Source organism: Nematostella vectensis, chromosome 4 (genome assembly GCF_932526225.1).
Source record: "Nematostella vectensis chromosome 4, jaNemVect1.1, whole genome shotgun sequence".
Taxonomy (NCBI): Eukaryota; Metazoa; Cnidaria; class Anthozoa; order Actiniaria; family Edwardsiidae; genus Nematostella; species Nematostella vectensis.
The window spans coordinates 18,554,154-18,580,583 of record NC_064037.1 but is presented as its reverse complement, the minus strand read 5'-3'; the positions used below and the strand labels follow the sequence as shown (position 1 = coordinate 18,580,583).

At 39.0% G+C, this 26,430-nt stretch overlaps 2 protein-coding genes across 2 annotated transcripts; one reads left to right on the top strand and one right to left on the bottom strand.

The window, feature by feature from the left end:
* Positions 1–106: 106 nt before the first annotated feature.
* LOC5503418 (nuclear speckle splicing regulatory protein 1) lies at positions 107–5,379 on the top strand. Its single transcript, XM_001624450.3, has 7 exons — positions 107–244; positions 366–450; positions 1,863–1,937; positions 2,593–2,718; positions 3,120–3,259; positions 4,224–4,291; positions 4,372–5,379. Exons 1-7 carry the CDS (start codon positions 228–230, stop codon positions 5,154–5,156), a joined length of 1,296 nt encoding a protein of 431 aa, XP_001624500.3. The 5' UTR covers positions 107–227; the 3' UTR covers positions 5,157–5,379.
* Positions 5,380–5,884: 505 nt separating this feature from the next.
* On the bottom strand, positions 5,885–26,427 carry LOC5503411 (serine racemase). The gene is made up of 6 exons (XM_048727209.1): positions 26,262–26,427; positions 25,775–25,955; positions 24,837–25,082; positions 17,660–17,785; positions 11,619–11,790; positions 5,885–6,678 (listed from the first exon to the last, which is right to left on the bottom strand). The coding sequence occupies exons 1-6, from the start codon at positions 26,360–26,362 to the stop codon at positions 6,386–6,388; spliced, it is 1,119 nt and encodes a 372-aa protein (XP_048583166.1). The 5' UTR covers positions 26,363–26,427; the 3' UTR covers positions 5,885–6,385.
* Positions 26,428–26,430: the final 3 nt, after the last annotated feature.

Sequence of the window (26,430 nt, the reverse complement as noted above, 5' to 3'; positions counted from 1 at the left end):
CTCGTTTTCTGCATCGTGTCGTGAAAAACAAGGTTTAAAGTTAATTAATAAATTAATAGGGGAAAGACAGGTGCGCCTCGAAAGACTGGTGACTAGTACTGGACCGCGTCTCTTTATCATCGCAGGCTCATTTCCCTCATTTAGAGTATATGTCAAACTTTTACGAACGTCGATATTTATACTATATTTTGTAGCCCATAAACGATAAAGAAACTTGAGATCCAAGTATGTCAGCTCCCAAGAAGTAAGTTATGATGTTTTTTTTTCTAGAGGTGTTTGTATTCACTAATGTTGTATTCGCAAACATTAAACATCCCTTTCTCGATCTTGTTGTATTCACTGCTTATGTGTTCAATGTACACTAGATATGGCTTGATAATCAAAAAGAAAACAACGGCACCTAGTGTTAAGAAAGCATCAATATTTGGAGGAGATTCAAGCGATGAAGAGGTAAACAACAACTAACCCTACCGTTTTAACTTAAAGGCCCATAAACAACCAAGCCTATATCAGGATCGAAGCTGTCTACAAATTGTTTCAAACTTTTAAGAAACATCTTCAATCGTTGATAAAATAGCGCTAAAGTCGATCTTTAGTTTAATTTACAGAGGAGTTATACTTAAACAATTTAGGGCAATATTTCTCGATTCATCGATTATCTGTAGATGAAAAAGAATGTTCCGATTGTTCATGTGACATACTCACATCGAAATCCGCTTCAGACTCGAGCTCGTGTGGTTCTGATGTGTCACTGTCTCTCTCTTGCTCGGTTTCGTTCATCTTTCTGCATATTTCTCAAAAAAACTAATGGGAATCCCAAAACAATTTCGCTTCTCCATCAAAGCCCACCACAGGCAAACCAGGATAAGAATCAGTCCCTCGTGATCCTTCGGGAAAATAAAAGCATGTCGGTAGCTGAGCAAAAACATCACTCTTTCCCACTAAAGATTTTTTTTTTTGCTTTCTTTATTTCATTCAATTTCTACGGCTCACGTGATGCATTAAAATATTGAATACTTAGATTCTCGTTTATTACTAAGCAATTACGTGACCTTGGGAATACTACGAATAGCTTGCCAGCGATTTGCTGCACATCATATATAGTCACCACATTTTGGATTTTATTCAATTTATTTTTGGTTGATGAGCAGCAAATCACTGGCGAGATATCCGTAGTTTTCCCACGGTCACGTGATCTGTGACCTAACCACCTATACATATTTTTTTGACTTGTCCATCTACCGTTATACATTAATTGACCCAAGTTTGGTTGATGTGCAGCAAAGTCACGGGATTGCTTATGCTTAGTTATAAAAGAGAATCTGAGCATCACGTGAGCCATAGAAATTGAATGAAATAGAGGAAGCAAAAAAAAAAAAAAACAGTAAAATCACCTGACCTGCATTTTGTACTCAACAGCAATTGTTATGGCTTCAGAGTTTCTCTTATCATACAAAACAAAGTAACTTGATCCATCAAACAGGCAAAGCGACGTGAGCCTTTTTAATTAGGATTTTTTAAGTAAATACTACTGTGTTGTGATTGGGCCTTTTTTTTCACACCCTAAAAAAATTACAGCACAGCAGCTCCCAGTGTTTTGGAACTCAAAATTGTTATAAACTTTTTCAGCGGCTCTTCTGCGGTAGTGACTTTTGGGAGTGCCCGCAAAGTACGCTGGATCTTCGAGCATGTCTTGATTAACCCTTTGATGAAATTCTAGTGTGTTACAAGTCCCCTGTGGTTCTTCTGGTAGTATTGTACATTATCTGTTCTGTATGCTGTAGGGGAGAAGTGTAAGTGTGTTACAAGTCCTCTGTGGTTCTTCTGGTAGTATTGTACATTATCTGTTCTGTATGCTATAGGAAAACTCCAAAGGCAAAGTGACAGTCAACACCAGCCTGCTCCGAGAAGGAGAGAAAAAGAAGCAGATGAAGCAGGTAGTTTTCCCCGGTCATCATTCCAAGGATGATGCTGAGATACTTCTATAAACAAATGTCTGCTTCATTTGGTGATTTGTATTTAATTTGTTTATACCATCAGCAACTTTATCTGGAACTTTAAAATGATTTAGGAGGTAACACTTGATACTCTGTAGAACATATACAGTATTTTAAAATTCATCAATACAGTATATTATCAAATTAATGACCCCTTTCTAATGAACGCCCCCCCCCCTAAGCTGACAAGTTTGTAATGAACGCCCCTCTCTCATAAATGCCCCCTTCTATATAACGCCCCACCCCCTCCCTCCAGCTTAAAAACAAACGACTTAGGAATTTCGGTAGTAAAAATCAAATTAAATTCATCTGAGCTTGGCTTCTACTGGGTGAAACTTGCTAAATGTCAATAAATGATTGCTGCACAGGCTTTCACATGATCCTGACCAAGACTAGAACCCCACTTAACTTGGGTTTGCTATATTTTTATAGTTTGTAAAGAATGCCCCTCTCTAATAAACGCCTCCTATCTCCCTCAGACCATCAACATTTAATAAACGCCTGGGCGTCTATTAGATCATTATCAATAACTGATGCTCCTGTTTCAGTTATATGTAGTTGAGCTTTGCTAATATATGGTTTAATATCATTTCAGACCCAGATTGAGATACAGAAAGCTCTCCAGCAGGACCCGACAGTGTATGAATATGATAGCATTTATGATGACATGGAAGAGAAGACAAAACACGCAGCCCCTTTTCTAGTTCAAAAGGACAAAAAGGTTTGACTAAATACAGTTTTACAGCATTGAACTACATCTGTATTAGACGGCAAAGCAGCTTATACTAAGAGTGAAGGGAGGAAAGAAAGAAGAGGCAGATAAAAAATGCAAAAGTTGGATGGAAGAATGGTTCCTTCTCCCTACTTCACCTTGTTGTCATCCTTGACACGTGCCTTTTCTTTTTTCCTTTCTAAAAATCTTTTCATGTATCAAAAGCTACTGTAAATTTAGAAATTGCATGCAAAACACTAGTGGACCACAATACACAGATCATGGTAAACAAGTCTAACAAGATATTAGGAGGGTCTTATGAACTGTGTCCAGTGAGGACAGGGCATCTATTTGTTATTTATTTTATTTTATTTTATTCCATGTCAGTATATATCATATCTTTGTTATAGCCCAAGTACATTGAGCAGTTATTGAAGTCAGCAGCTTACAGAAAACGTGAAGAAGAGCGCAGGGTTGAACGACAAGTGCAGAAGGAGCGAGAGGCTGAGGGTGGGGAATTCCAAGACAAGGAGGAGTTTGTCACTTCAGTGTATCCTTTTTGTAATGAAAGTACAAGATTCTTAAAGGTCTTAAACAGTGCTGAATGATAAAACTGAATTATAGCCTTTTATTAGCTCGTGACTCTACTTCTTGTATTACCTGCATTTGATATTAAAATATCGACTTAATAGAATGTTTAGATCCATAGGACTGGGCTTCTGGAATTACGCGGAAAAAAACTCAAAATTACGCGGGATTCTTGGCTAAATTACGCGGAAAATCAATCATTACGCGCTAAATTACGCGGGATTTTGCAATACATTTTTCTCAAAATTTTGCGGGATTCTTTACTGAATTACGCGCTAAATTACACGGAATATCAACTGTTACGCCCAAACAACATTCTGTACCGAAGGAAAGCACGAAATAACTTGAAAAGGTTAATTTTTTGCGTGAAAATATCTTAGGCGAGTTTTCATTGGCTCCTAGCCACCAGCCAATTAAAAAAGTATTTTATTATTAGTCCAAGGCCTTCGCGGTTTAGCAAAGAACGCCTAGTCATTTTATTTGTTTTCGGAAACTCAGTTCGAAATATCGCACTCTTACGAAGAATATCTCTCTTTTTCACGAGAAATAGAGGTAACAACCCTGAACACATCAGCTGTGCAATTAAATGTTTTGTCTTTCAAAATTTAGCCAAATTACGCGGGATTACGCGGAAATTGGTGGATTACGCGGATTACGCGGAAAAAGCCAAATTACCCGCTTCCGCACAAGCGCGTAATCCCAGAAGCCCTGATGAGATACACATATGTTGGTCTCTATACACTTTACAGTCTGACCCTTTAAGATAAGGTTTAAGATTGTTTTAAATATGAGATCAAGATTTGTTTTTTTTTTCTAAGCGAGGGAATAATACATTGGATTTGATTTCTGTGGCTGGTGTATATATTGCTTTACTGAGGATTTACCAAATGATGGTGAAGAGTTGGTCAATCCTTAATAAGTCATAGTTATCGTCAAAAGATGTTGGAGCGGGCCGAAGAGGAAGAGAGGATCAAACAACAAGATGCTATTGATGGTAAACTACATGGTATTCCTTGTTTTAGGATTTTAGAGGCTGGAAATAATTATCTATTATTTTTTTTTATATACTTCTAGCCATGAATGACGTGACTAAACGGACTGACATGAGCATGTTTTATCGCAACCTCCTGAACAAAAATGTATCCATGGGCGGATCATTTGCTGCAGACAGTGAAAAAACTGACGTAACAGACACTCGCAAGAAAGACAAAGAAAAGACAAAGGAGTCTTGTGATAAAACGACTGAAAGGCCCGATTCTGAAGAGTTCCACCTACATCACCCAAGAGACCATGATAGGAAAGATACTGGTTCACATCGACAGCAGCATAGTGAATCAAAAAGAGTTGAGACCTTTCCAGGTTCATCTCGACATGAACATTCTGGTAGTAGAAAAAGGGAGCACATGGAATCTCATCGTCATTCTAAGCACTCCCATGGTCAAGACAAGGATCAGAGAAAGGAAAGAATTGAGGATGAGCGCAGATCTAAAGATGGACACCATGATCTCGGGCACGAGGATAAAAAAAGTACAAAACGTAGTGAGAAAGAAAAGCCTCAAGGTAATGCACCGTGTTTTGAAAAACATGGAGAAGAACACAAACACAAAGCAAGTGGTGATGACCCTTTATTAAACCCTGAAGTATCAACAACTTCTCAGCCCTCACAACCACAGCCATACACGGAGGGTGAAAAAATAGCAAAACATGAAAAGTGTGAGCAGAAACGTGAAGAAAACATGAGTAAGTTTGCCAAGAGGAGTAATACCGAGACTGTCATGTCTGCTAGGGAGAGGTATCTACAGAGAAAAAAGGCACGGAAACAACATGTACACCCCGTCACTGAATCTGATGAAGATTAAGGTAACTAGGAAAAATAGTACATGCCCGTCAGCGGATTCTTTATTATTAATAACTCCATCTTGAAATAATGAAACAATGAAAAAAGGAAACAGTATAGTCAGCCTTGGTCCAGCAATACCCTATTCTGGCAATTGCATCTTTTAAATTGTATATCTATATGCAATAAAGATGTCTAAATAAAATTGATTTTACCCAATAAACTATTGAATATTCGTACACTAATTTTTCCGGTTTATTCTTTATTGTAAAACCAATAGAGCCATCATTTCCAAATTTTGTGGTAGCACGGGTGGCCGAGTGTGTTAGCGCGTCGGCCTCTCACCGCTGTGGCCAAGGTTCGAATCCTGGCTCAAACTGGGGATTTTTCCGGGTTCCTGCCTTGGTTCGAATTTGTGTCACAAGTGAGTTGAAGTTATTCTCCCGTGTTTCCAGTCTTCTCGGATAAGGACACTAAACCGGAGGTCCCGTCTCTTCAAGCTGCACTACATTAACCTGAACCGAAGGGACGTAAAAGAACCACTGGGGACGCAATAAACCCTCTGGCAGTGACCACCCCCAGTGACAGTGCTTACAATGCTTACTAACAATACACTCAAAGTGTCCCCCAATTAGTAGGGGTCTTATCCCCGGCTAGAGGTTGTTTATGACACTTTAATAAAGTTTCTATCTATCTATCTATCTATCTTCTCGAATTTTGTCCACACTTTGCACTAACATGATACAGAGATTTGCACAGAAGTGTTTATATTTGCACATAAGTGTTTATATTTGCACATAAGTGTTTATATTTGCACATAAGTGTTTATATTTGCACATAAGTGTTTATGATCACCAAGAGGCAGCAGGGATCTTAAAACCAATTAAAGACAATCGCTTTTAAGTATCGATATGGCTTATCATTAGTATCTATAGTATAACTACTAACTTGGAGATATTTTTATATAAAACAAACTAGTTAAGAAAATAACATTCAATCCCGCTCCAATTCCTCCCCACGCTCTTAGAATCTGGCAGTATAAAAGCCCGGGCTCAAACCATTAGCAAACAGCAGTTCCTCCTTAACATTCACTTATTCCAAGGCACTTTATCCAAGCCAGTATCACTGCGACTTTTTGAAGCTTTCCGGAGCTAACATGCTTATGAAAATCTCACTTATTCCAAGGCAATTTATCCAAGCTCACATTTCCTCCATACAGTATCACTGCAACTTTGGGAAGCTTGCCCGAGCTCACTTATTCCAAGGCAATTTATCCAAGCTCACATTCCCTCCACACAGTATCACTGCAACTTTGGGAAGCTTGCCCGAGCTAACATCTTTAAATCTCTCTGATAGTACTGCTGCGACTCCTACGGCAGCAGAGGGCTCAATAACTAGCTTCATTCTCTCCCAGACGAGCCGCATGGCAGTGATAATTTCTTCTTCGGTCACTGTAATAACATCAGCAACAGAATCTCTGATGATTGGCCATGTCAGGTGACCAAGGCTTGTCTTCAGACCGTCAGCAATGGTGTTGGGGGGTCCTGTGTAAAAAGTGGATAATGATTAAAAACTTTTTATTCCTGGGCAAAAAAGCACTTCTATGTATATACATTGAAATCTTGTCCAGGTCTAGGGTTGACGTAGAAGGCAGACAACGGGGTGCTCTACTGTTTAGATGGATGGTATAAAAAAAAAAAATTGGTGATAAGTATATGATAATTAAGAGTGAAATGGAGCTAATGACACTTTCTTTCACTATAATGTTTAAACCATTGACCCCTGGCAAAATTCAGGCAGACACACCGGGTGTGCACACACTCCCCTTGGCCAACAAAGACAGTAGGTCATATGTGGGTCTTGAAAGATCGTCAAAAAATTGTTTCAGTCCCCCCTTTTTCATTCTCATCCAATTCTGGAAATAAAATAAAAAAAGATTGAAAACGAATACCCCTTATTTTGAGTTCTTTTTACAGCCTGTCAAAACACTGCTGTAACTAGTCAGAGGTATCCAACAGTGCTTTGGTCCGATCTTTCATCTTACAAGCTACTCTGAGGCCAGCCTAAGTTGGCAGTTGGCTTGTTACTCATTATAAATACATGTATTAGCATATTGTGAGACTGCCCTAGGACATAATCAGGTCTATTGGGGAGTAATTGAATGCTGTGCTTATAAATGCAAGGAAAGGTGGATGGGGATTTCTTTCTTGTTTGATTCCAAAATTATTTACACTTCTATTCTGGGTCTGTGTGCCCTGACATGAAAATGTCAGGGCACACAGACATGAAATTATGAAATACTTAAAGAAAAAAGCCTAACTGTGAGGAGAGGTGTGTGTTGACTGGTCATGTCACAACGGTTTTTCATGGGTTTCAAAAGCCTTTAAGAAGTAGACATTGTATTTTCTTGGGCTGACCCGACTTCGGTCCCCAAATCTGAATCAGGGAGGATTGGGGCTGGTGTCTCCAAAGCAGAAAGAGTAGGTGGAGTCGTTTGAGTAGGAGCTGCTTTCCCTTGGAATGTACCCTCTTGACTGATCTGTGGGTAGGTAACCTAGGGTGGGCATGGAGCGAGGTCCCTGAGAGAGACAGTTGGACAGACTGGATGTGTGCATATGTAAGGTTCGCATCTTTCAGCTCAGCCTGGTCGACAAGGGGGTCATTATTGTAAGCACGCACAAATCGGCGAAGTAGTACCGGAACAGGTGACTAAAGCCAGGTAGGTAGCGATGTGCCGTGCGTAGATTGGTGTTGGAAGCTGAAAAACCTTGTGTTGGTTGAAGAGTGAACGGAGTAGAGTGCATCTGGAAGCATTTGTTCCCATTTAGCTACTGGTAGATTCGACTATTTGAGGGCAGGCTGTACTGCCTTCCAGATAATACCATTGTACTACCCGACTTGACCATTTCTGATGGGGTGGTAGGGTGTGGTTCTACTCGATGCAACCCCTCGTGTTGATAGGTACTCTTTTAACTCTTGTGAGATCAGTGAGGCACCCCGGTCCGAGTGGATAAAGTGCCGAGTACCATAACGCACTTGATAACAGTGGAGGAGTGCATGTTTTGGCACTGGAAAGCAAATGAGAAGCGTACTCATCCAGCACTGTGGGGATATATGGGTTATGAGTTAAAGTAGGCAGGGGCCCCTTAAAGTCCATGGGCTGTATTGCCTTGATAAGGACGCTGGCCTCGGGTCGGTAGAGCTGTGGCTTGAGCTCTGCACAGGTTGTTCATGTTTTCTGCACTTCGTCCGTAGAGTAGGGTTGGTTCCCTGGACTTCACAAAGTGCAACATCCGTGTTACACCAAGGTGGCACAGTGCTGCAAGGATCTCAGCGAGGCTGCTTGCTGGCATCGAGGCAGTGAAAGCTCTTGTGACTGAGTCGGGAGCGACGTTATCCTTCCCAGGCCTGTATTTCACTGTGTACTGTAGCAGAATGATGCTAATTCCAGTCGCCAGTCTAGGATCTAATTGTTCTTTACTTTCGTGCGTTTCCTGTTGTCGAACATGAATGCCACAGAACGTTGGTCCGTCTTCAGGGAGAAGTGTAGACTTTCTAAAGATTCAGTCATGCAGTTCTTAATATACTCGTAGACATTATGGGAGACAATTTACGAGGTTTCTATAACGATCATTAAAGCGATGAAGTTTTCGAATGTCTTAAGGCAATGTTTCTACTCTTTTGCCGCCGTGGGTGAATTTGGATCCAGGTCCAGGCAATAAGGCTCCAGAACAGTCTCCATGTCGAAGTTCTGTTATGTTAATTTTAGTAACACTGGTAAGGATTTAAGCAACATAAACAGCGCTTACAATAAAGTGAAAGGCAGGCTCAGGCCACATCTACATCTAAATATTGGGGGGCCTTGCAAAGGGAGTACCCATCAGGCAAGACATTTGGGGGAAATTTCTAAAATAAAATAAAAAGATAAGATTAAATTGAAATATAGGATAAAATAAATAAAAAATAATAAGAATAAGGGAGAATAAAAATAAATCAGTAGTGTCCAGATATAAAAAAAAAAACAAAAAAGTAAGATTAAAATTAAATAAAAACTATTTAGAACTCAGCTTTTCCTTAAATTAATAAACTGACGTGGCCTCTAGAGTGGCAGTCTTGCAGAAGAACGAGTTTCTATATGCCTCAGTGTTTGGGCTCAGTTCAATAAATGACTTTTAAGAGAAATGGATTTAGGGCAATAATTAAAATTTCTTCGTATAAAACCCAGGCATTTGGTTGGCATTAGAAACTTTACTATCGATATGGTGACTGCAGTAGAGTGTTTCAGATAATTTGACTCCTAAGTATGGGTGGTGGTCAACAGATTTCAGGGTATGGCCGGATTAGTTTTACGGGTTACTCTCATGACAAAGCATTTAGATGGATTAAAGCTCATGACCCATTTAGTCGCCCAGCTCTCAATGATAGTGAGGTCAGATTGCAGCTGTTGAGCGTCACTTGATGATTCGATGACGCTATATATATTTTGTATCGTCTGCAAATAGTATGATTTTAGATGTGCAGTCATTGCCTATGTCGTTTATGTAGGTTAGAAACATAAGAGGTCCATGTACAGAGCCTTGAGGTACCCCAGAAGATACGTGTACAGCAGCCGATGTCGCCCCATAAGAACAACAGACTGTTCTCACACTAAAGCCAAGCAACAACAAATATCCTATCATTGATTTTTCTTGTTTTATTATTTGTCCAAGAAGCCGAGCTATCATTTGACTTTTACAGTACTCCCTATCGGTTTGGTTGGTTTGGGTTTGGACAAAACACTGACCCCCGGTCCATGGAACCCTCATGGACCCGGTCCATGGACCCCCTATAGAATCTATATACAAATTTGTTACTGATTCACCTGAAATTAAATAAGAAATACACCATCACTTCTGGAGACCAAGGAATCGATAGTTGTTCACGCCATCTTGTAATTTTTAATGGCGATTGCTGTCCACGATCTGCCGCCACTCATGGTGCATTCGACAGTCGGCGGTGAGTGAAATTCGCAAATCTGTGACGTGAGACTCGGTACAATTACCCTGGGTACCAGAGGCTCGAGCTTCACCCGTTTACTGTCACGCCAGTCTTGGCTACGAGAAGCGAAGACCGGCGTGACAGTACACGAATAATGAAGCTCGAGCCTCTGGTACCCAGGGTACCCAGGGTACGGTGTATGTTTTCAAAGTGTTTTGGTGCTGGATTGGCGGCTGGTTGACTTTTACGTGTTTTATCGGGCCTCGAAGTAGTTGTGTGATGAAAGTTAGCCGATGGAGTCTCTAACCTGTACTATTTCTATTTACTGTAAGAAACACAATTCATAGCGGGCTTCAAACTCGCTCTACTGACATTCTATAGGCAAAATTGAAATAAAGGAAGACTTAAACACAATATAAATTACATGGTCTTTGGTTTTCTTTTTCACGATAAAGTATTTTTTTGCTAACGTATAAATTCACCCATACATTCCTTTATAAACCACTGACAGTAGCCTTGGGCTGCTTGTGTAAAAAAGAGTAAGACAGTGTAAATAAAACAAAATACACACATATAAATATGGTGTGAGGGTATTTCATAGCTGCAAAATAAACAGAACAACAGGCCAGGGACTGCGGAGACCATTTTAAATGTCATAGCTTATTCAGCGGTTGCCATTAAAAAGAAATACAAGATGGCGTGAACAACGAGCGATTCCTTGGTCTCCAGAAATGAAGGTGTATTTCGTATTTAATTTCAGGTGAATCTGTTAAAAATATAAATATATTTTATAGGAGGTCCATGGAGAGGGTCAATTAGCAGTGGCGGATCTGGGGGGGTTAGGGGGTTTAAACCCCCCTTGGACTGTCTTTTTTATTGTTTTCATTGTATCTTTTCATTCCCAAATGGCTACGAAGGTAAAATAATGACGAAAATTATTGGGTCAACCCCCCCCCCCTTGGCAAAAAGCTAGATCCGCCCCTGATGAGGGGTCCATGGACCCAGGACCAGGTCAGTGTTTTGTCCTAACCCGGTTGGGTGCGTATCTTGAATGATGCCTGAGTATCTTGATCTTGTTGTAATTATTTTGTATTTATGAATTTTTTGGATTGAGGGTACTTCTCACGGCGGGTACAGGACAGGGGTTAATGGGTTAAGTATTTTAGAACATGTCATGGAAACCACGCTCCTGGCATCCTTATCAAGGAACCATCACCTTTTTGCAGTTAAAATTACACCAAAGAGAGGCTCAAACGGACTTGAATGTCTCCTTTTCCGCCAAAACAAGTAAACAACAGAACACACAAGATAGCAACATTTTCTAAAATTTATTGTATAATTACATATAATAGTATTCCCGCCAACATGTCCATTTGAGCCTTTCTTTGCTGTAAAACCACAGGCCTTCTAATCCCAAAAAGTTCTATTTCCTAGACACCCTTATAATAAAGAGCATCTTTAGTCATAGTCTTTAGGGTTCCTAAATCAATTCCCAATAGTTGCCTACCAGAAAGTGGTATCCATTTCTTGGCAGCAAAGGACTTAGCACAATCATCAGCGTTAAGAGGCTCCGCTGCATAGATTTGGATAGAGGGCTTGATTCCCTTAGCAGCTATACACACACCACTAAGCATGCCCCCTCCCCCAACAGGAACAACAATGGCATCTACGTCAGGAACCTTCATACAAGAAAAAACAGCACAAGAATGATACAATGATGTGAGCATAGAGATGATGTGAAAGCTGACATCATGCTGCCTCCCCCCTCCCCTTAACAATGGATCCAATCCTGCAGTTGGGACAACCAGACTTTTAACTACTGAACGTGACAACATGACAGACCACTTTTGCACTTTGTTTTCTACTATAAGGGGGGGCGCATATTTACCCTAGGATCAGGGAAGGCTAGAGCCTGGAAAGGAAAGTATAAGAAAAATCTATACTACAAAGGATAGTTGTATTTTTAAGCCCAGGAATTGTGCATATACCAGCCATTTGATGAAGATATCACAATAGTAATTAAATATAAGGCATTATTTGTTAGTCAGCACAGCATGGTGTTTTTAGGAGGGAGGGGTGGTGTAACTTGACCTTTCTTATTATTGACCCCACCAATTTATCTCTCAAACTAAAACACAATCACTCTCAATCAGTCCCCTAGTAATACACAATCACTCTCAAACAGTCCCCTAGTAATACACAATCACTCTCAATCAGTCCCCTAGTAATACACAATCACTCTCAATCAGTCCCCTAGTAATACACAATCACTCTCAAACAGTCCCCTAGTATATACACAATCACTCTCAAACAGTCCACCAGTAATACACAATCACTCTCAAACAGTCCCCTAGTAATACACAATCACTCTCAAACAGTCCCCTAGTAATACACAATCACTCTCAATCAGTCCCCTAGTAATACACAATCACTCTCAATCAGTCCCCTAGTAATACACAATCACTCTCAAACAGTCCACCAGTAATACACAATCACTCTCAAACAGTCCCCTAGTAATACACAATCATTCTCAAACAGTCCCCTAGTACACAATCACTCTCAAACAGTCCCCTAGTATATACACAATCACTCTCAAACAGTCCCCTAGTAATACACAATCACTCTCAATCAGTCCTCTAGTAATACACAATCACTCTCAATCAGTCCCCTAGTAATACACAATCACTCTCAAACAGTCCCCTAGTAATACACAATCACTCTCAATCAGTCCCCTAGTAATACACAATCACTCTCAAACAGTCCCCTAGTAATACACAATCACTCTCAAACAGTCCCCTAGTATATACACAATCACTCTCAAACAGTCCACCAGTAATACACAATCACTCTCAAACAGTCCCCTAGTAATACACAATCACTCTCAAACAGTCCCCTAGTAATACACAATCACTCTCAATCAGTCCCCTAGTAATACACAATCACTCTCAATCAGTCCCCTAGTAATACACAATCACTCTCAAACAGTCCACCAGTAATACACAATCACTCTCAAACAGTCCCCTAGTAATACACAATCATTCTCAAACAGTCCCCTAGTACACAATCACTCTCAAACAGTCCCCTAGTATATACACAATCACTCTCAAACAGTCCCCTAGTAATACACAATCACTCTCAATCAGTCCTCTAGTAATACACAATCACTCTCAATCAGTCCCCTAGTAATACACAATCACTCTCAAACAGTCCCCTAGTAATACACAATCACTCTCAATCAGTCCCCTAGTAATACACAATCACTCTCAAACAGTCCCCTAGTAATACACAATCACTCTCAAACAGTCCACCAGTAATACACAATCACTCTCAAACAGTCCCCTAGTAATACACAATCACTCTCAAACAATCCCCTAGTAATACACAATAACTCTCAAACAGTCCTCTAGTAATACACAATCACTCTCAATCAGTCCCCTAGTAATACACAATCACTCTCAATCAGTCCCCTAGTAATACACAATCACTCTCAAACAGTCCCCTAGTAATACACAATCACTCTCAAACAATCCCCTAGTAATACACAATAACTCTCAAACAGTCCTCTAGTAATACACAATCACTCTCAATCAGTCCCCTAGTAATACACAATCACTCTCAATCAGTCCCCTAGTAATACACAATCACTCTCAAACAGTCCCCTAGTATATACACAATCACTCTCAAACAATCCCCTAGTAATACACAATAACTCTCAAACAGTCCTCTAGTAATACACAATCACTCTCAATCAGTCCCCTAGTAATACACAATCACTCTCAAACAGTCCCCTAGTAATACACAATCACTCTCAAACAATCCCCTAGTAATACACAATAACTCTCAAACAGTCCTCTAGTAATACACAATCACTCTCAAACAGTCCCCTAGTAATACACAATCACTCTCAAACAATCCCCTAGTAATACACAATAACTCTCAAACAGTCCTCTAGTAATACACAATCACTCTCAATCAGTCCCCTAGTAATACACAATCACTCTCAAACAATCCCCTAGTAATACACAATCACTCTCAATCACTCCCCTAGTAATACACAATCACTCTCAATCAGTCCCCTAGTATATACACAATGCCATTGTCCCCTAGTAATACTCTCATCTTGTAGCAATTCTAATGCCATTGTCCCCTAGTAATACTCTCATCTTGTAGCAATTCTAATGCCATTTTCCCCTAGTAATACTCTCATCTTGTAGCAATTCTAATGCCATTGTCCCCTAGTAATACTCTCATCTTGTAGCAATTCTAATGCCATTGTCCCCTAGTAATACTCACGTCTTGTAGCAATTCTAATGCCATTTTCCCCTAGTAATACTCTCATCTTGTAGCAATTCTAATGCCATTTTCCCCTAGTAATACTCACGTCTTGTAGCAATTCTAATGGCATTGTCCCCTAGTAATACTCTCATCTTGTAGCAATTCTAATGCCATTGTCCCCTAGTAATACTCTCATCTTGTAGCAATTCTAATGCCATTTTCCCCTAGCAATACTCTCATCTTGTAGCAATTCTAATGCCATTGTCCCCTAGTAATACTCACGTCTTGTAGCAATTCTAATGGCATTGTCCCCTAGTAATACTCTCATCTTGTAGCAATTCTAATGCCATTGTCCCCTAGTAATACTCTCATCTTGTAGCAATTCTAATGCCATTGTCCCCTAGTAATACTCTCATCTTGTAGCAATTCTAATGCCATTGTCCCCTAGTAATACTTTCATCTTGTAGCAATTCTAATGCTATTTTCCCCTAGTAATACTCACATCTTGTAGCAATTCTAATGTCATTGTCCCCTAGTAATACTCTCATCTTGTAGCAATTCTAATGTCATTGTCCCCTAGTAATACTCTCATCTTGTAGCAATTCTAATGTCATTGTCCCCTAGTAATACTCTCATCTTGTAGCAATTCTAATGTCATTGTCCCCTAGTAATACTCACGTCTTGTAGCAATTCTAATGGCATTGTCCCCTTAGTAATACTCTCATCTTGTAGCAATTCTAATGCCATTGTCCTCTAGTAATACTCTCATCTTGTAGCAATTCTAATGCCATTGTCCCCTTAGTAATACTCTCATCTTGTAGCAATTCTAATGCCATTGTCCCCTGTACTACTCTCATCTTGTAGCAATTCTAATGCCATTGTCCCCTAGTAATACTCTCATCTTGTAGCAATTCTAATGCCATTGTCCCCTAGTAATACTCTCATCTTGTAGCAATTCTAATGTCATTGTCCCCTAGTAATACTCTCATCTTGTAGCAATTCTAATGCCTTTGTCCCCTAGTAATACTCACGTCTTGTAGCAATTCTAATGCTATTTTCCCCTAGTAATACTCTCATCTTGTAGCAATTCTAATGCCATTGTCCCCTAGTAATACTCACGTCTTGTAGCAATTCTAATGCCATTTTCCCCTAGTAATACTCACGTCTTGTAGCAATTCTAATGCCATTGTCCCCTAGTAATACTCTCATCTTGTAGCAATTCTAATGCCATTTTCCCCTAGTAATACTCACGTCTTGTAGCAATTCTAATGCCATTTTCCCCTAGTAATACTCTCATCTTGTAGCAATTCTAATGTCATTGTCCCCTAGTAATACTCTCATCTTGTAGCAATTCTAATGCCTTTGTCCCCTAGTAATACTCACGTCTTGTAGCAATTCTAATGGCATTGTCCCCTAGTAATACTCTCATCTTGTAGCAATTCTAATGCCTTTGTCCCCTAGTAATACTCACGTCTTGTAGCAATTCTAATGCCATTGTCCCCTAGTAATACTCTCATCTTGTAGCAATTCTAATGCCATTGTCCCCTAGTAATACTCACGTCTTGTAGCAATTCTAATGCCATTTTCCCCTAGTAATACTCACGTCTTGTAGCAATTCTAATGCCATTGTCCCCTAGTAATACTCTCATCTTGTAGCAATTCTAATGCCATTTTCCCCTAGTAATACTCACGTCTTGTAGCAATTCTAATGCCATTGTCCCCTAGTAATACTCTCATCTTGTAGCAATTCTAATGTCATTGTCCCCTAGTAATACTCTCATCTTGTAGCAATTCTAATGCCTTTGTCCCCTAGTAATACTCACGTCTTGTAGCAATTCTAATGCTATTTTCCCCTAGTAATACTCTCATCTTGTAGCAATTCTAATGCCATTTTCCCCTAGTAATACTCACGTCTTGTAGCAATTCTAATGCCATTGTCCCCTAGTAATACTCTCATCTTGTAGCAATTCTAATGCCATTTTCCCCTAGTAATACTCACGTCTTGTAGCAATTCTAATGCCATTTTCCCCTAGTAATACTCTCATCTTGTAGCAATTCTAATGCCATTGTCCCCTAGTAATACTCACGTCTTGTAGCAATTCTAATGGCATTGTCCCCTAGTAATACTCACGTCTTGTAGCAATTCTAATGCCTTTGTCCCCTAGTAATACTCTCATCTTGTAGCAATTCTAATGCCATTGTCCCCTAGTAATACTCACGTCTTGTAGCAATTCTAATGCCATTGTCCCCTAGTAATACTTTCATCTTGTAGCAATTCTAATGCCATTGTCCCCTAGTAATACTCTCATCTTGTAGCAATTCTAATGCCATTGTCCCCTAGTAATTCTCTCATCTTGTAGCAATTCTAATGCCATTGTCCCCTGTAATACTCTCATCTTGTAGCAATTCTAATGCCATTTTCCCCTAGTAATACTCTCATCTTGTAGCAATTCTAATGTCATTGTCCCCTAGTAATACTCTCATCTTGTAGCAATTCTAATGCCATTGTCCCCTAGTAATACTCTCATCTTGTAGCAATTCTAATGCCATTGTCCCCTAGTAATACTCTCATCTTGTAGCAATTCTAATGTCATTGTCCCCTAGTAATACTCTCATCTTGTAGCAATTCTAATGCCATTGTCCTCTAGTAATACTCTCATCTTGTAGCAATTCTAATGCCATTGTCCCCTGTACTACTCTCATCTTGTAGCAATTCTAATGGCATTGTCCCCTAGTAATACTCACGTCTTGTAGCAATTCTAATGCCATTTTCCCCTAGTAATACTCTCATCTTGTAGCAATTCTAATGCCATTGTCCCCTAGTAATACTCTCATCTTGTAGCAATTCTAATGCCATTGTCCCCTAGTAATACTCTCATCTTGTAGCAATTCTAATGGCATTGTCCCCTAGTAATACTCACGTCTTGTAGCAATTCTAATGCCTTTGTCCCCTAGTAATACTCTCATCTTGTAGCAATTCTAATGCCATTTTCCCCTAGCAATACTCTCATCTTGTAGCAATTCTAATGCCATTGTCCCCTAGTAATACTCACGTCTTGTAGCAATTCTAATGGCATTGTCCCCTAGTAATACTCTCATCTTGTAGCAATTCTAATGCCATTGTCCCCTAGTAATACTCTCATCTTGTAGCAATTCTAATGCCATTGTCCCCTAGTAATACTCTCATCTTGTAGCAATTCTAATGCCATTGTCCCCTAGTAATACTTTCATCTTGTAGCAATTCTAATGCTATTTTCCCCTAGTAATACTCACATCTTGTAGCAATTCTAATGCCATTGTCCCCTGACCAGCGATGATATGAGGATGATCATAAGGTGGTACAAGGTAGGAATTGGGACCAGTCTCTTGTAGCACTCTGGCGGCAGTCTCCTCACGGTCCTATCAACAATTTTAATGACTTGTCAACTCATTCTAGGGCATTGGTGTAGCACATGATATAAAGACAGGGCAATGGGGGGGGGGGGGGGGGGTGGCAATACATGTAGTCCATCAAGAGGAAAGGCTCCTCCATATACTGTACTTATAAACCCACCCTAAAAAGTGCAAAAAAGCTGTTTTAAAGCACATCTTTTCAAGTATGTGTAAATGGGAAGGAAATACTATAATATAGATGTTGCAGTCAATAATGAATGTCAGTCCAAAATGAAAATGGACTAGTCAAAAATGAAACCAAACCAGTCCATATTCGTTTTTAGCTAGTTTAAGTAGTGGGGTTAGGGTTAGTTTAAGTAGTAGGGTTAGGGTTAGTTTAAGTAGTGGGGTTAGGGTTAGTTTAAATAGTAGGTTTAGGGTTAGTTTAAGTAGTAGGGTTAGGGTTAGTTTAAGTAGTGGGGTTAGGGTTAGTTTAAGTAGTGGGGTTAGGGTTAGTTTAAGTAGTGGGGCTAGGGTTAGTTTAAGTAGTAGGGTTAGGGTTAGTTTAAGTAGTGGGATTAGGGTTAGTTTAAATAGTAGGATTAGGGTTAGTTTAAGTAGTGGGGTTAGGGTTATTTTAAGTAAAAAAAATAGAACTAGCGACTAACAAAGGCGACGAAAACAAACACAATTTGATGACAGCAGCTTTAATTGTTGTTAATACAAGAATCTAATAATAAGTGGTACTGTCGTTCTACTCATTCATACAGCCATTACAGTCATGTGGGCCATTGAAGGTGCACCATCTTTGACGCTCTCGTAAGGGAAACCTCTGTGGAATAGTCAAAGACTATGCTGGGCTTGGTAATTTTGTTCAATCTATTCAGGGAAATTAATGAATCAATCACACCAAATTTAGTGACAATTCTTGCATTGTCATTTGCTTTCTCTATTATCTTAGCAAGAAGGGAGTTTGGATGTAGCGGACCTTTATCGACTACATTGATCTTTACAGAAACATAATCATTTTCTTGAAAGTTTAGCTTTCTTGGTCATGTTTCCTTCATTTTCCGATTATAACCTGCCTGGTTTTCAAACACTTGGTCATTTTCACGTTTTCGCTTTTGTGCTCTTGTCTCAATGATGATTCCACTTTCATCTTCTTCCACATGAAGAGCCCATAAATGCCTCCGTCCACAATTGCAGGGTATCTTACGAAAATCAATTAAATCCATTTCCAGGTGGCTCAAAAATCCATCTGCCTGAGGATTGCCTGATCTAGGTTTTGTCACGGGCTTCTTGCAATAGTTGGTGAGGCTGGCTTGTTCTTGATGCAATTTGCATATGGAGGTAAATAATGTTATGATTTGTTTAGGTAGGTTACTATAATTCTCACTGAGATACTTGGCAGTTTTATCCCTCCCTCGGTGGCAGATTGCTTTGTGAGCTTGCGAGAGGACATCGTGGATGGTCGATTTATGTACAACATACTTTCTCTTGGCATCAATGACTCTTCCTTCCTCGTCAACGTTCCACTTATTGCGAATGATTTTCAACTTATCATTGTCTGACCAGTGCGATGTCTTTCTTCTCTTCTGGCATCGTACATTTCAGCCATTGCTTGGCCTTCTCGTAAAATTCGTCACAGATGTATAATGTTGTGTTGCTTTTGCTAGACTTACTTTTTTCCTTTAATTCTTCTAATTTCGAGTAGAAATCGTCTGCATCGACACAGACGCTAGCAGCCATTGCTTGCGTGGAGTTTTGTATTGTTGTTCATTTCCCAAGAGGCGCCACAGTTATAAAATTAGTTTCTAAACCGTGTCTTCCATCGCAATGTCTGGATGGCAGAGTGGTTAAGGTAACGGACTGGCAAGCTAGAGATCGAGAGTTCGATCCTAGTGGTGGCACATACTGGAAAAAAAGGTAAGATAGAATTTATAACAGTAGGCAGGCAGGTAGGTAAGATATAGAGAAAAGGGGAAAAGCAGGAAAGGAATGAGAGTGAAAAGGAAAGGAATGGGAGAAAGGAGGAAAGGGACGAGAGATAGTGGAAAGGAGCGAGTAGAAACAAAATGGAATAAGACTTTTTGACCCCCGAAAAATAACTAGCCCCATTTTTTTTAATGAGACCCCAAAAAGGGAAAATCCCTTTTTAGAATCATTGACATATTCAACCATATTATTTTAGACTAGTCCAATTTCATTTTGGACTGCTTTGGTTTCATTTTAGACTAGTCCATTTTTATTTTGGACTTGAACATTCATTTTCGACTACAACATAGATACAGTACTTGAAAGCAAAATAATTGCCTGGTAAACAACCTTTGCAACATAAGTTATAAAGTGTCAATAATACAGTAATCATGCATGCAAAATCTGTCACGTAGGCGTAGCTGAAGCCTGTACGGTGTGGCCCATGCAGAGGCAGGTCACAAGAAAAAAATATTTACCCATTCTAAGACAAGGAGAGGGATTGTAAATTTCCAAAAAAAAAATATATTTTTAAAATTACCTAACCAGGGCTATAAGCTTCCAAGCTTTACTAACAAAGAGCCACTAAATAACAACAACAACTGAGTCAAGCCAAGAAGCCTCTGATGCAATGGATAGTCACCCTCACTATGGCACTAACATATTCAGACAAGATTTGTACTAAGCCGATGACTGGTCAAAAAAGGGTGATTTGGAAAATCTTCTCAATTCAATGTAAACTGGTTTCTTCCTTTGGCACATGGTATATAATCAAACAACTACTATACCTGTCAATATATTAATAACATAAGTAATCAAACAACTACTATATCTGTCAATATATTAAGAACATAAGTAATCAAACAACTACTATACCTGTCAATATATTAATAACATAAGTAATCAAACAACTACTATACCTGTCAATATATTAATAACATAAGTAATCAAACAACTACTATACCTGTCAATATATTAATAACATAAGTAATCCAACAACTACTATACCTGTCAATATATTAATAACATAAGTAATCAAACAACTACGATACCTGTCAATATATTAATAACATAAGTAATCAAACAACTACTATACCTGTCAATATATTAAGAACATAAGTAATCAAACAACTACTATACCTGTCAATATATTAATAAGTAATCAAACAACTACTATACCTGTCAATATATTAAGAACATAAGTAATCAAACAACTACTATACCTGTCAATATATTAATAACATAAGTAATCAAACAACTACTGTACCTGTCAATATATTAATAACATAAGTAACCAAACAAATACTATACCTGTCAATATATTAATAACATAAGTAATCAAACAACTACTATACCTGTCAATATATTAATAACATAAGTAATCAAACAACTACTATACCTGTCAATATATTAATAAGTAATCAAACAACTACTATACCTGTCAATATATTAATAACATAAGTAATCAAACAACTACTATACCTGTCAATATATTAATAAGTAATCAAACAACTACTATAACTGTCAATATATTAAGAACATAAGTAATCAAACAACTACTATATCTGTCAATATATTAATAACATAAGTAATCAAACAACTACTATACCTGTCAATATATTAATAACATAAGTAATCAAACAACTACTATACCTGTCAATATATTAATAACATAAGTAATCCAACAACTACTATACCTGTCAATATATTAATAACATAAGTAATCAAACAACTACGATACCTGTCAATATATTAATAACATAAGTAATCAAACAACTACTATACCTGTCAATATATTAAGAACATAAGTAATCAAACAACTACTATACCTGTCAATATATTAATAACATAAGTAATCAAACAACTACTATACCTGTCAATATATTAAGAACATAAGTAATCAAACAACTACTATACCTGTCAATATATTAATAACATAAATAATCAAACAACTACTATACCTGTCAATATATTAATAACATAAGTAACCAAACAACTACTATACCTGTCAATATATTAATAAGTAATCAAACAACTACTATAACTGTCAATATATTAAGAACATAAGTAATCAAACAACTACTATATCTGTCAATATATTAATAACATAAGTAATCAAACAACTACTATACCTGTCAATATATTAATAACATAAGTAATCAAACAACTACTGTACCTGTCAATATATTAATAACATAAGTAATCAAACAACTACTATACCTGTCAATATATTAATAACATAAGTAATCAAACAACTACTATACCTGTCAATATATTAATAACATAAGTAATCAAACAACTACTATACCTGTCAATATATTAATATCATAAGTAATCAAACAACTACTGTACCTGTCAATATATTAATATCATAAGTAATCAAACAACTACTGTACCTGTCAATATATTAATAAGTAATCAAACAACTACTATAACTGTCAATATATTAATAACATAAGTTCCACATTACTGGGCAATGCTTTTGCTGCAGACAATCCTTGCAAGGTAGAATTTCCAGGCGTGTGAAAAAACACTAGCTTTTTGGTTGGGGCTTTTTTCTAGACATTTCCTAGGCTTTGAACTGAAAGCTAACTCTTGTGCACCTTATTTTTAATGATTGTAATTACCTAGTGTCTTTACAGTCCTCTGAAGTTGTCAAAAAAAGTTTATGCAAATGGGGAAGGATTTGCTTTTATCTGGAAAGCAAAGGCAATAGGGAAAGGCAATAGGGAAAGGCAATAGGGAAAGGCAATAGGGAAAGGCAATAGGAAAAGGCAATAGGGAAAGGCAATAGAGAAAGGCAATAGAGAAAGGCAAAAGGGAAAGGCAATAGATAAAGGCAATAGAGAAAGGCAAAAGGGAAAGGCAATAGGGAAAGGCAATAGAGAAAGCAATAGGGAAAGGCAATAGAGAAAGGCAATAAGGGAAAGGCGATAGGGAAAGGCAATAGGGAAAGGCAATAGGGAAAGGCAATAGGGGAAGGCAAAAGGGAAAGGCAATAGGGAAAGGCAATAGGGAAAGGCAATAGGGAAAGGCAATAGAGAAAGGCAATAGGGAAAGGCAATAGGGAAAGGCAATAGATAAAGGCAATAGGGAAAGGCAATAGGGAGAGGCAATAGGGAAAGGCAATAGGGAAAGGCAATAGGGAAAGGCAATAGGGAGAGGCAATAGGGAGAGGCAATAGGGAAGGGCAATAGGAAAAGGCAATAGGAAAAGGCAATAGGGAAAGGCAATAGGGAAAGGCAATAGGGAAAGGCAATAGGGAAAGGCAATAGGGAAAGGCAATAGGGAAAGGCAATAGGGAAAGGCAATAGAGAAAGGCAATAGAGAAAGGCAATAGGGAAAGGCAATAGGGAAAGGCAATAGGGAAGGGCAATAGGGAAGGGCAATAGGGAAAGGCAATAGGGAAGGGCAATAGGGAAAGGCAATAGGGAAAGGCAATAGGGAAAGGCAATAGGGAAAGGCAATAGGGAAAGGCAATAGGGAAAGGCAATAGGGAAGGGCAATAGGGAAGGGCAATAGGGAAAGGCAATAGGGAAGGGCAATAGGGAAAGGCAATAGGGAAAGGCAATAGGGAAAGGCAATAGGGAAAGGCAATAGGGAAGGGCAATAGGGAAGGGCAATAGGGAAGGGCAATAGGGAAGGGCAATAGGGAAGGGCAATAGGGAAAGGCAATAGGGGAAGGCAATAGGGAAAGGCAATAGGGAAAGGTCATGAAAATTTTTTTGGTTAAAAAGTTTTGACCCTCCCCAAATCTAACACACACAAATGGTGACCCTCCCCCAAATGGTGACGCCCCCCCCCCCCCCAAATGGTGACCCTCCCCCAAATGGTGACCCTCCCCCAAATGGTGACCCTCCCCCAAATGGTGACCCTCCCCCAAATGGTAACCCTCCCCTAAATGGTGACCCTCCCCCAAATGGTGATCCTCCACCCAAAAAGGAAACCAACCTTTTTCCAGAACAAGAAAATCTAAAAAAGGCGTATTTTGGTTTATTGAAATTATACTTTAGTTGTGATATGCTTTACGTATGGCACGTTTTTCCAGAAGCACCACAAAATTATATAACTGTATGAGTGCAGAGCCCACAAATGTAATAAACACCCACTAATGTAATAACAAGTTGCCCACAAATGTAGTAAACCTACAATTGTAATAACAAGCAATCTGTGCAATGCCAATAAAGAATGGGACTTTGCCAAGAAGAAAAATATATGAAAAAAAGGTTTCAGATGGGCAGGAGCTAATGATGCTTTTTTTCCATTTAAGTGTTGTTCAAAACAACACTTCTCCTGGCTTGGTGGTGTTCAAGGCCAGCTCCGCTGCCCCTTCATGGGCATACCTAAGTCATTGCATCCCCTCCCCCCTCACACACAGCAATTAAACATGCGGTGGGAGGGGTGCGGTGTCTGTCTCGCCATAACTTGAATTTAAAGCAGCGACATTCAGGCCATATTCCGGTTAACAAAGTGTTAAGCATATCTTTTCATACCACGAATCTCAAAAGTTAGTAGGGGAGGGAGACTTTGACATTAATTGAAATTGGCAAATTCAGTGATGCAATTTAATAAAACCAAAACCGCAAAAAATAAAAAATAGTAAAAGCCACACTTTAGTAGATAATGGTTTTCAATGCCAGTGAAATGTAAGGCTGACTGTCCAGTGCATCAGAGCTAGGTTCATTCACTATGCCGAGTCATTGCCACTTTGCGGGTCAGTACACAGCTCTATCTTACAAGCTGCAATTTGATTGGGCAAATGAACAATATCCGCACCTCGACACAAAGAACGAGAAGAATAGAGACAAAAGAACTCCTTTGTTGAACAAAGATAATAGGAGACAGAGTAGCTGCATAGTTATTCCACTTTGCAGCGCTTTGGTAGTGAAGACTCTAGTACTCAGTGTGAAATCTAATTAACATTTAGGACAATTTTAGGCCAACTTGTTAGTGTCATGCTGTGAGCTTTTTCAGTGAGTAAAAAAAGGGCAATGAATAATATCTATCAGATTGTAAAATAGTAGAATTAACCATCTTTAGAATCTTTTGTTCCCTAAATATCTCAGCAACCTTCCTTTCCAACAACCCAGGAAAAAAAACATACCTTTTGTGAAATTTCACATTCAACAATGTTAGCTCCATATTCTATGACTGCTGCCTTCTTCACATGGGGGGCATTCTTAGGCATTACAATATGGGCCTTCAGATTCATTAGCTTGGCAGCAAGAGATAGGGCCTGGGCGTGGTTACCACTGCTGTGGGTTACAACACAAGGAGCTTGGGATTTGCTACCGGATGGGTCATCAGACGATTCAACCAAGCGGAGTACAGCATTCATGGCTCCACGAAACTAAGATCAAAGAGGGAATAAAATAGTTTGCAGATTCAAATGCAGAGACAAGTTAGCTAGATTTTACAGTGAGGACACAGAAAGTGGGCCATGCTGAACATCTTTGACCAATCAGATTCAGATTGAACACTGTTAACATTTTGAAAAAAAAAAACAGTTCAGCCAATGAGAAAAGCCGGACACAGGACATTGTTTATCACTTGAGTGATGTAGCCGCTTTCCCAAGGTCAACTACACATACAAGATCAAATTACAGATGTCCAGTGTTTCTCATTGGCTGAACTTTCTTTTCAAAATGTTTGCTGTGTTGAAGCCAATCTGATTGGTCAAAGCTGTTTAGCATGGCCTGCTTTCTGTCCTCACTGTAAATGTTGCCACTAAAAAGCCCCCTAAATGCAACACTTTTAAAAAAGTACAACAATTTATGGAATCATTACCACCAAAACTATACAACAACAATATATTTACTTTGTGCAAAACAAAGAAATGCTGGGAAAATAAAAACATCAGGGCATCGGCTACCTAGAGAAACCACAGCTGTGGCTCCACAGAGTATTCCATCATGATTTTAGAAACTGGGGGTGGGCACTCTGCCCCTATAGGGGGGTATGGCAATTCAGGTGCCCCTATAGGGGGGTATGGCAATTCAGGAAACCTTTTAAAGTTAAATGCAAGAAGATTCCACCCCTGACCTTAAATGCTCCAGCTTTTTGTAGATTTTCACACTTAAAAAACAGTGATCGTCCTGCCATCTTATCCAAGGTGTGGCTTGTCATTACAGGCGTGCTATTGATGTAGGGTGCAATCCTATCTAGTGCAGACTGTACATCAGCTAATTTCACCTGTACGTCAGATACTGAGGTAGTAGCCATCCTAATGGTCAAGAGAAAGCGGAGTTTTTAGTTTATGTCAGAGTAAACACGTGGGATGAATAGATATGTCCCAGGTCTGTGTGTGTAGGGAGGGGGGGTCACTATTATATTGGCATGGGGCGTTTGGGGGATGAGTCATCTAAAAGGAAACACCAAAAACATCTGGTAAAAAACTCTTGACGCAAAACTTTGATGTACTCAGCTGTTATTAAATCGCTTATCTATCACTGATATGCAGGTATTCAAGAAAGAAAAAAATTGCTATCTATGACTCCCTGTTACACAAGTGAATAACATTATCATTCACCTGATTCCTTTAGAATACAGCCGTATTGTTTTCTTAAGTGTTCTCAAGTTCCCACCACTTTTTTTATGAAGGATTTCTTGTAAGCAAAGCATAAAATTCATTTTGTTAAAAGCTTTGATTTGTCCGCCATCTTGAACACATACACCACAGGCTACCCGCTACCTGGCCT

Bases quoted from the DNA above. Each gene is read 5' to 3' on its own strand.
- LOC5503418 (XM_001624450.3), top strand. The intron at 1,938-2,592 runs GTAGTTTTCCCC...ATATCATTTCAG, and splicing joins AAAAGAAGCAGATGAAGCAG to ACCCAGATTGAGATACAGAA. The intron at 4,292-4,371 runs GTAAACTACATG...ATATACTTCTAG, and splicing joins ACAACAAGATGCTATTGATG to CCATGAATGACGTGACTAAA.
- LOC5503411 (XM_048727209.1), bottom strand. From the start codon at position 26,362: ATGAATTTTATGCTTTGCTTACAAGAAATCCTTCATAAAAAAAGTGGT. The intron at 25,956-26,261 runs GTGAATGATAAT...CTTGACCATTAG, and splicing joins CTGTATTCTAAAGGAATCAG to GATGGCTACTACCTCAGTAT. The intron at 11,791-17,659 runs GTGAGTATTACT...TCTTGTATGAAG, and splicing joins CATTAGAATTGCTACAAGAT to GTTCCTGACGTAGATGCCAT.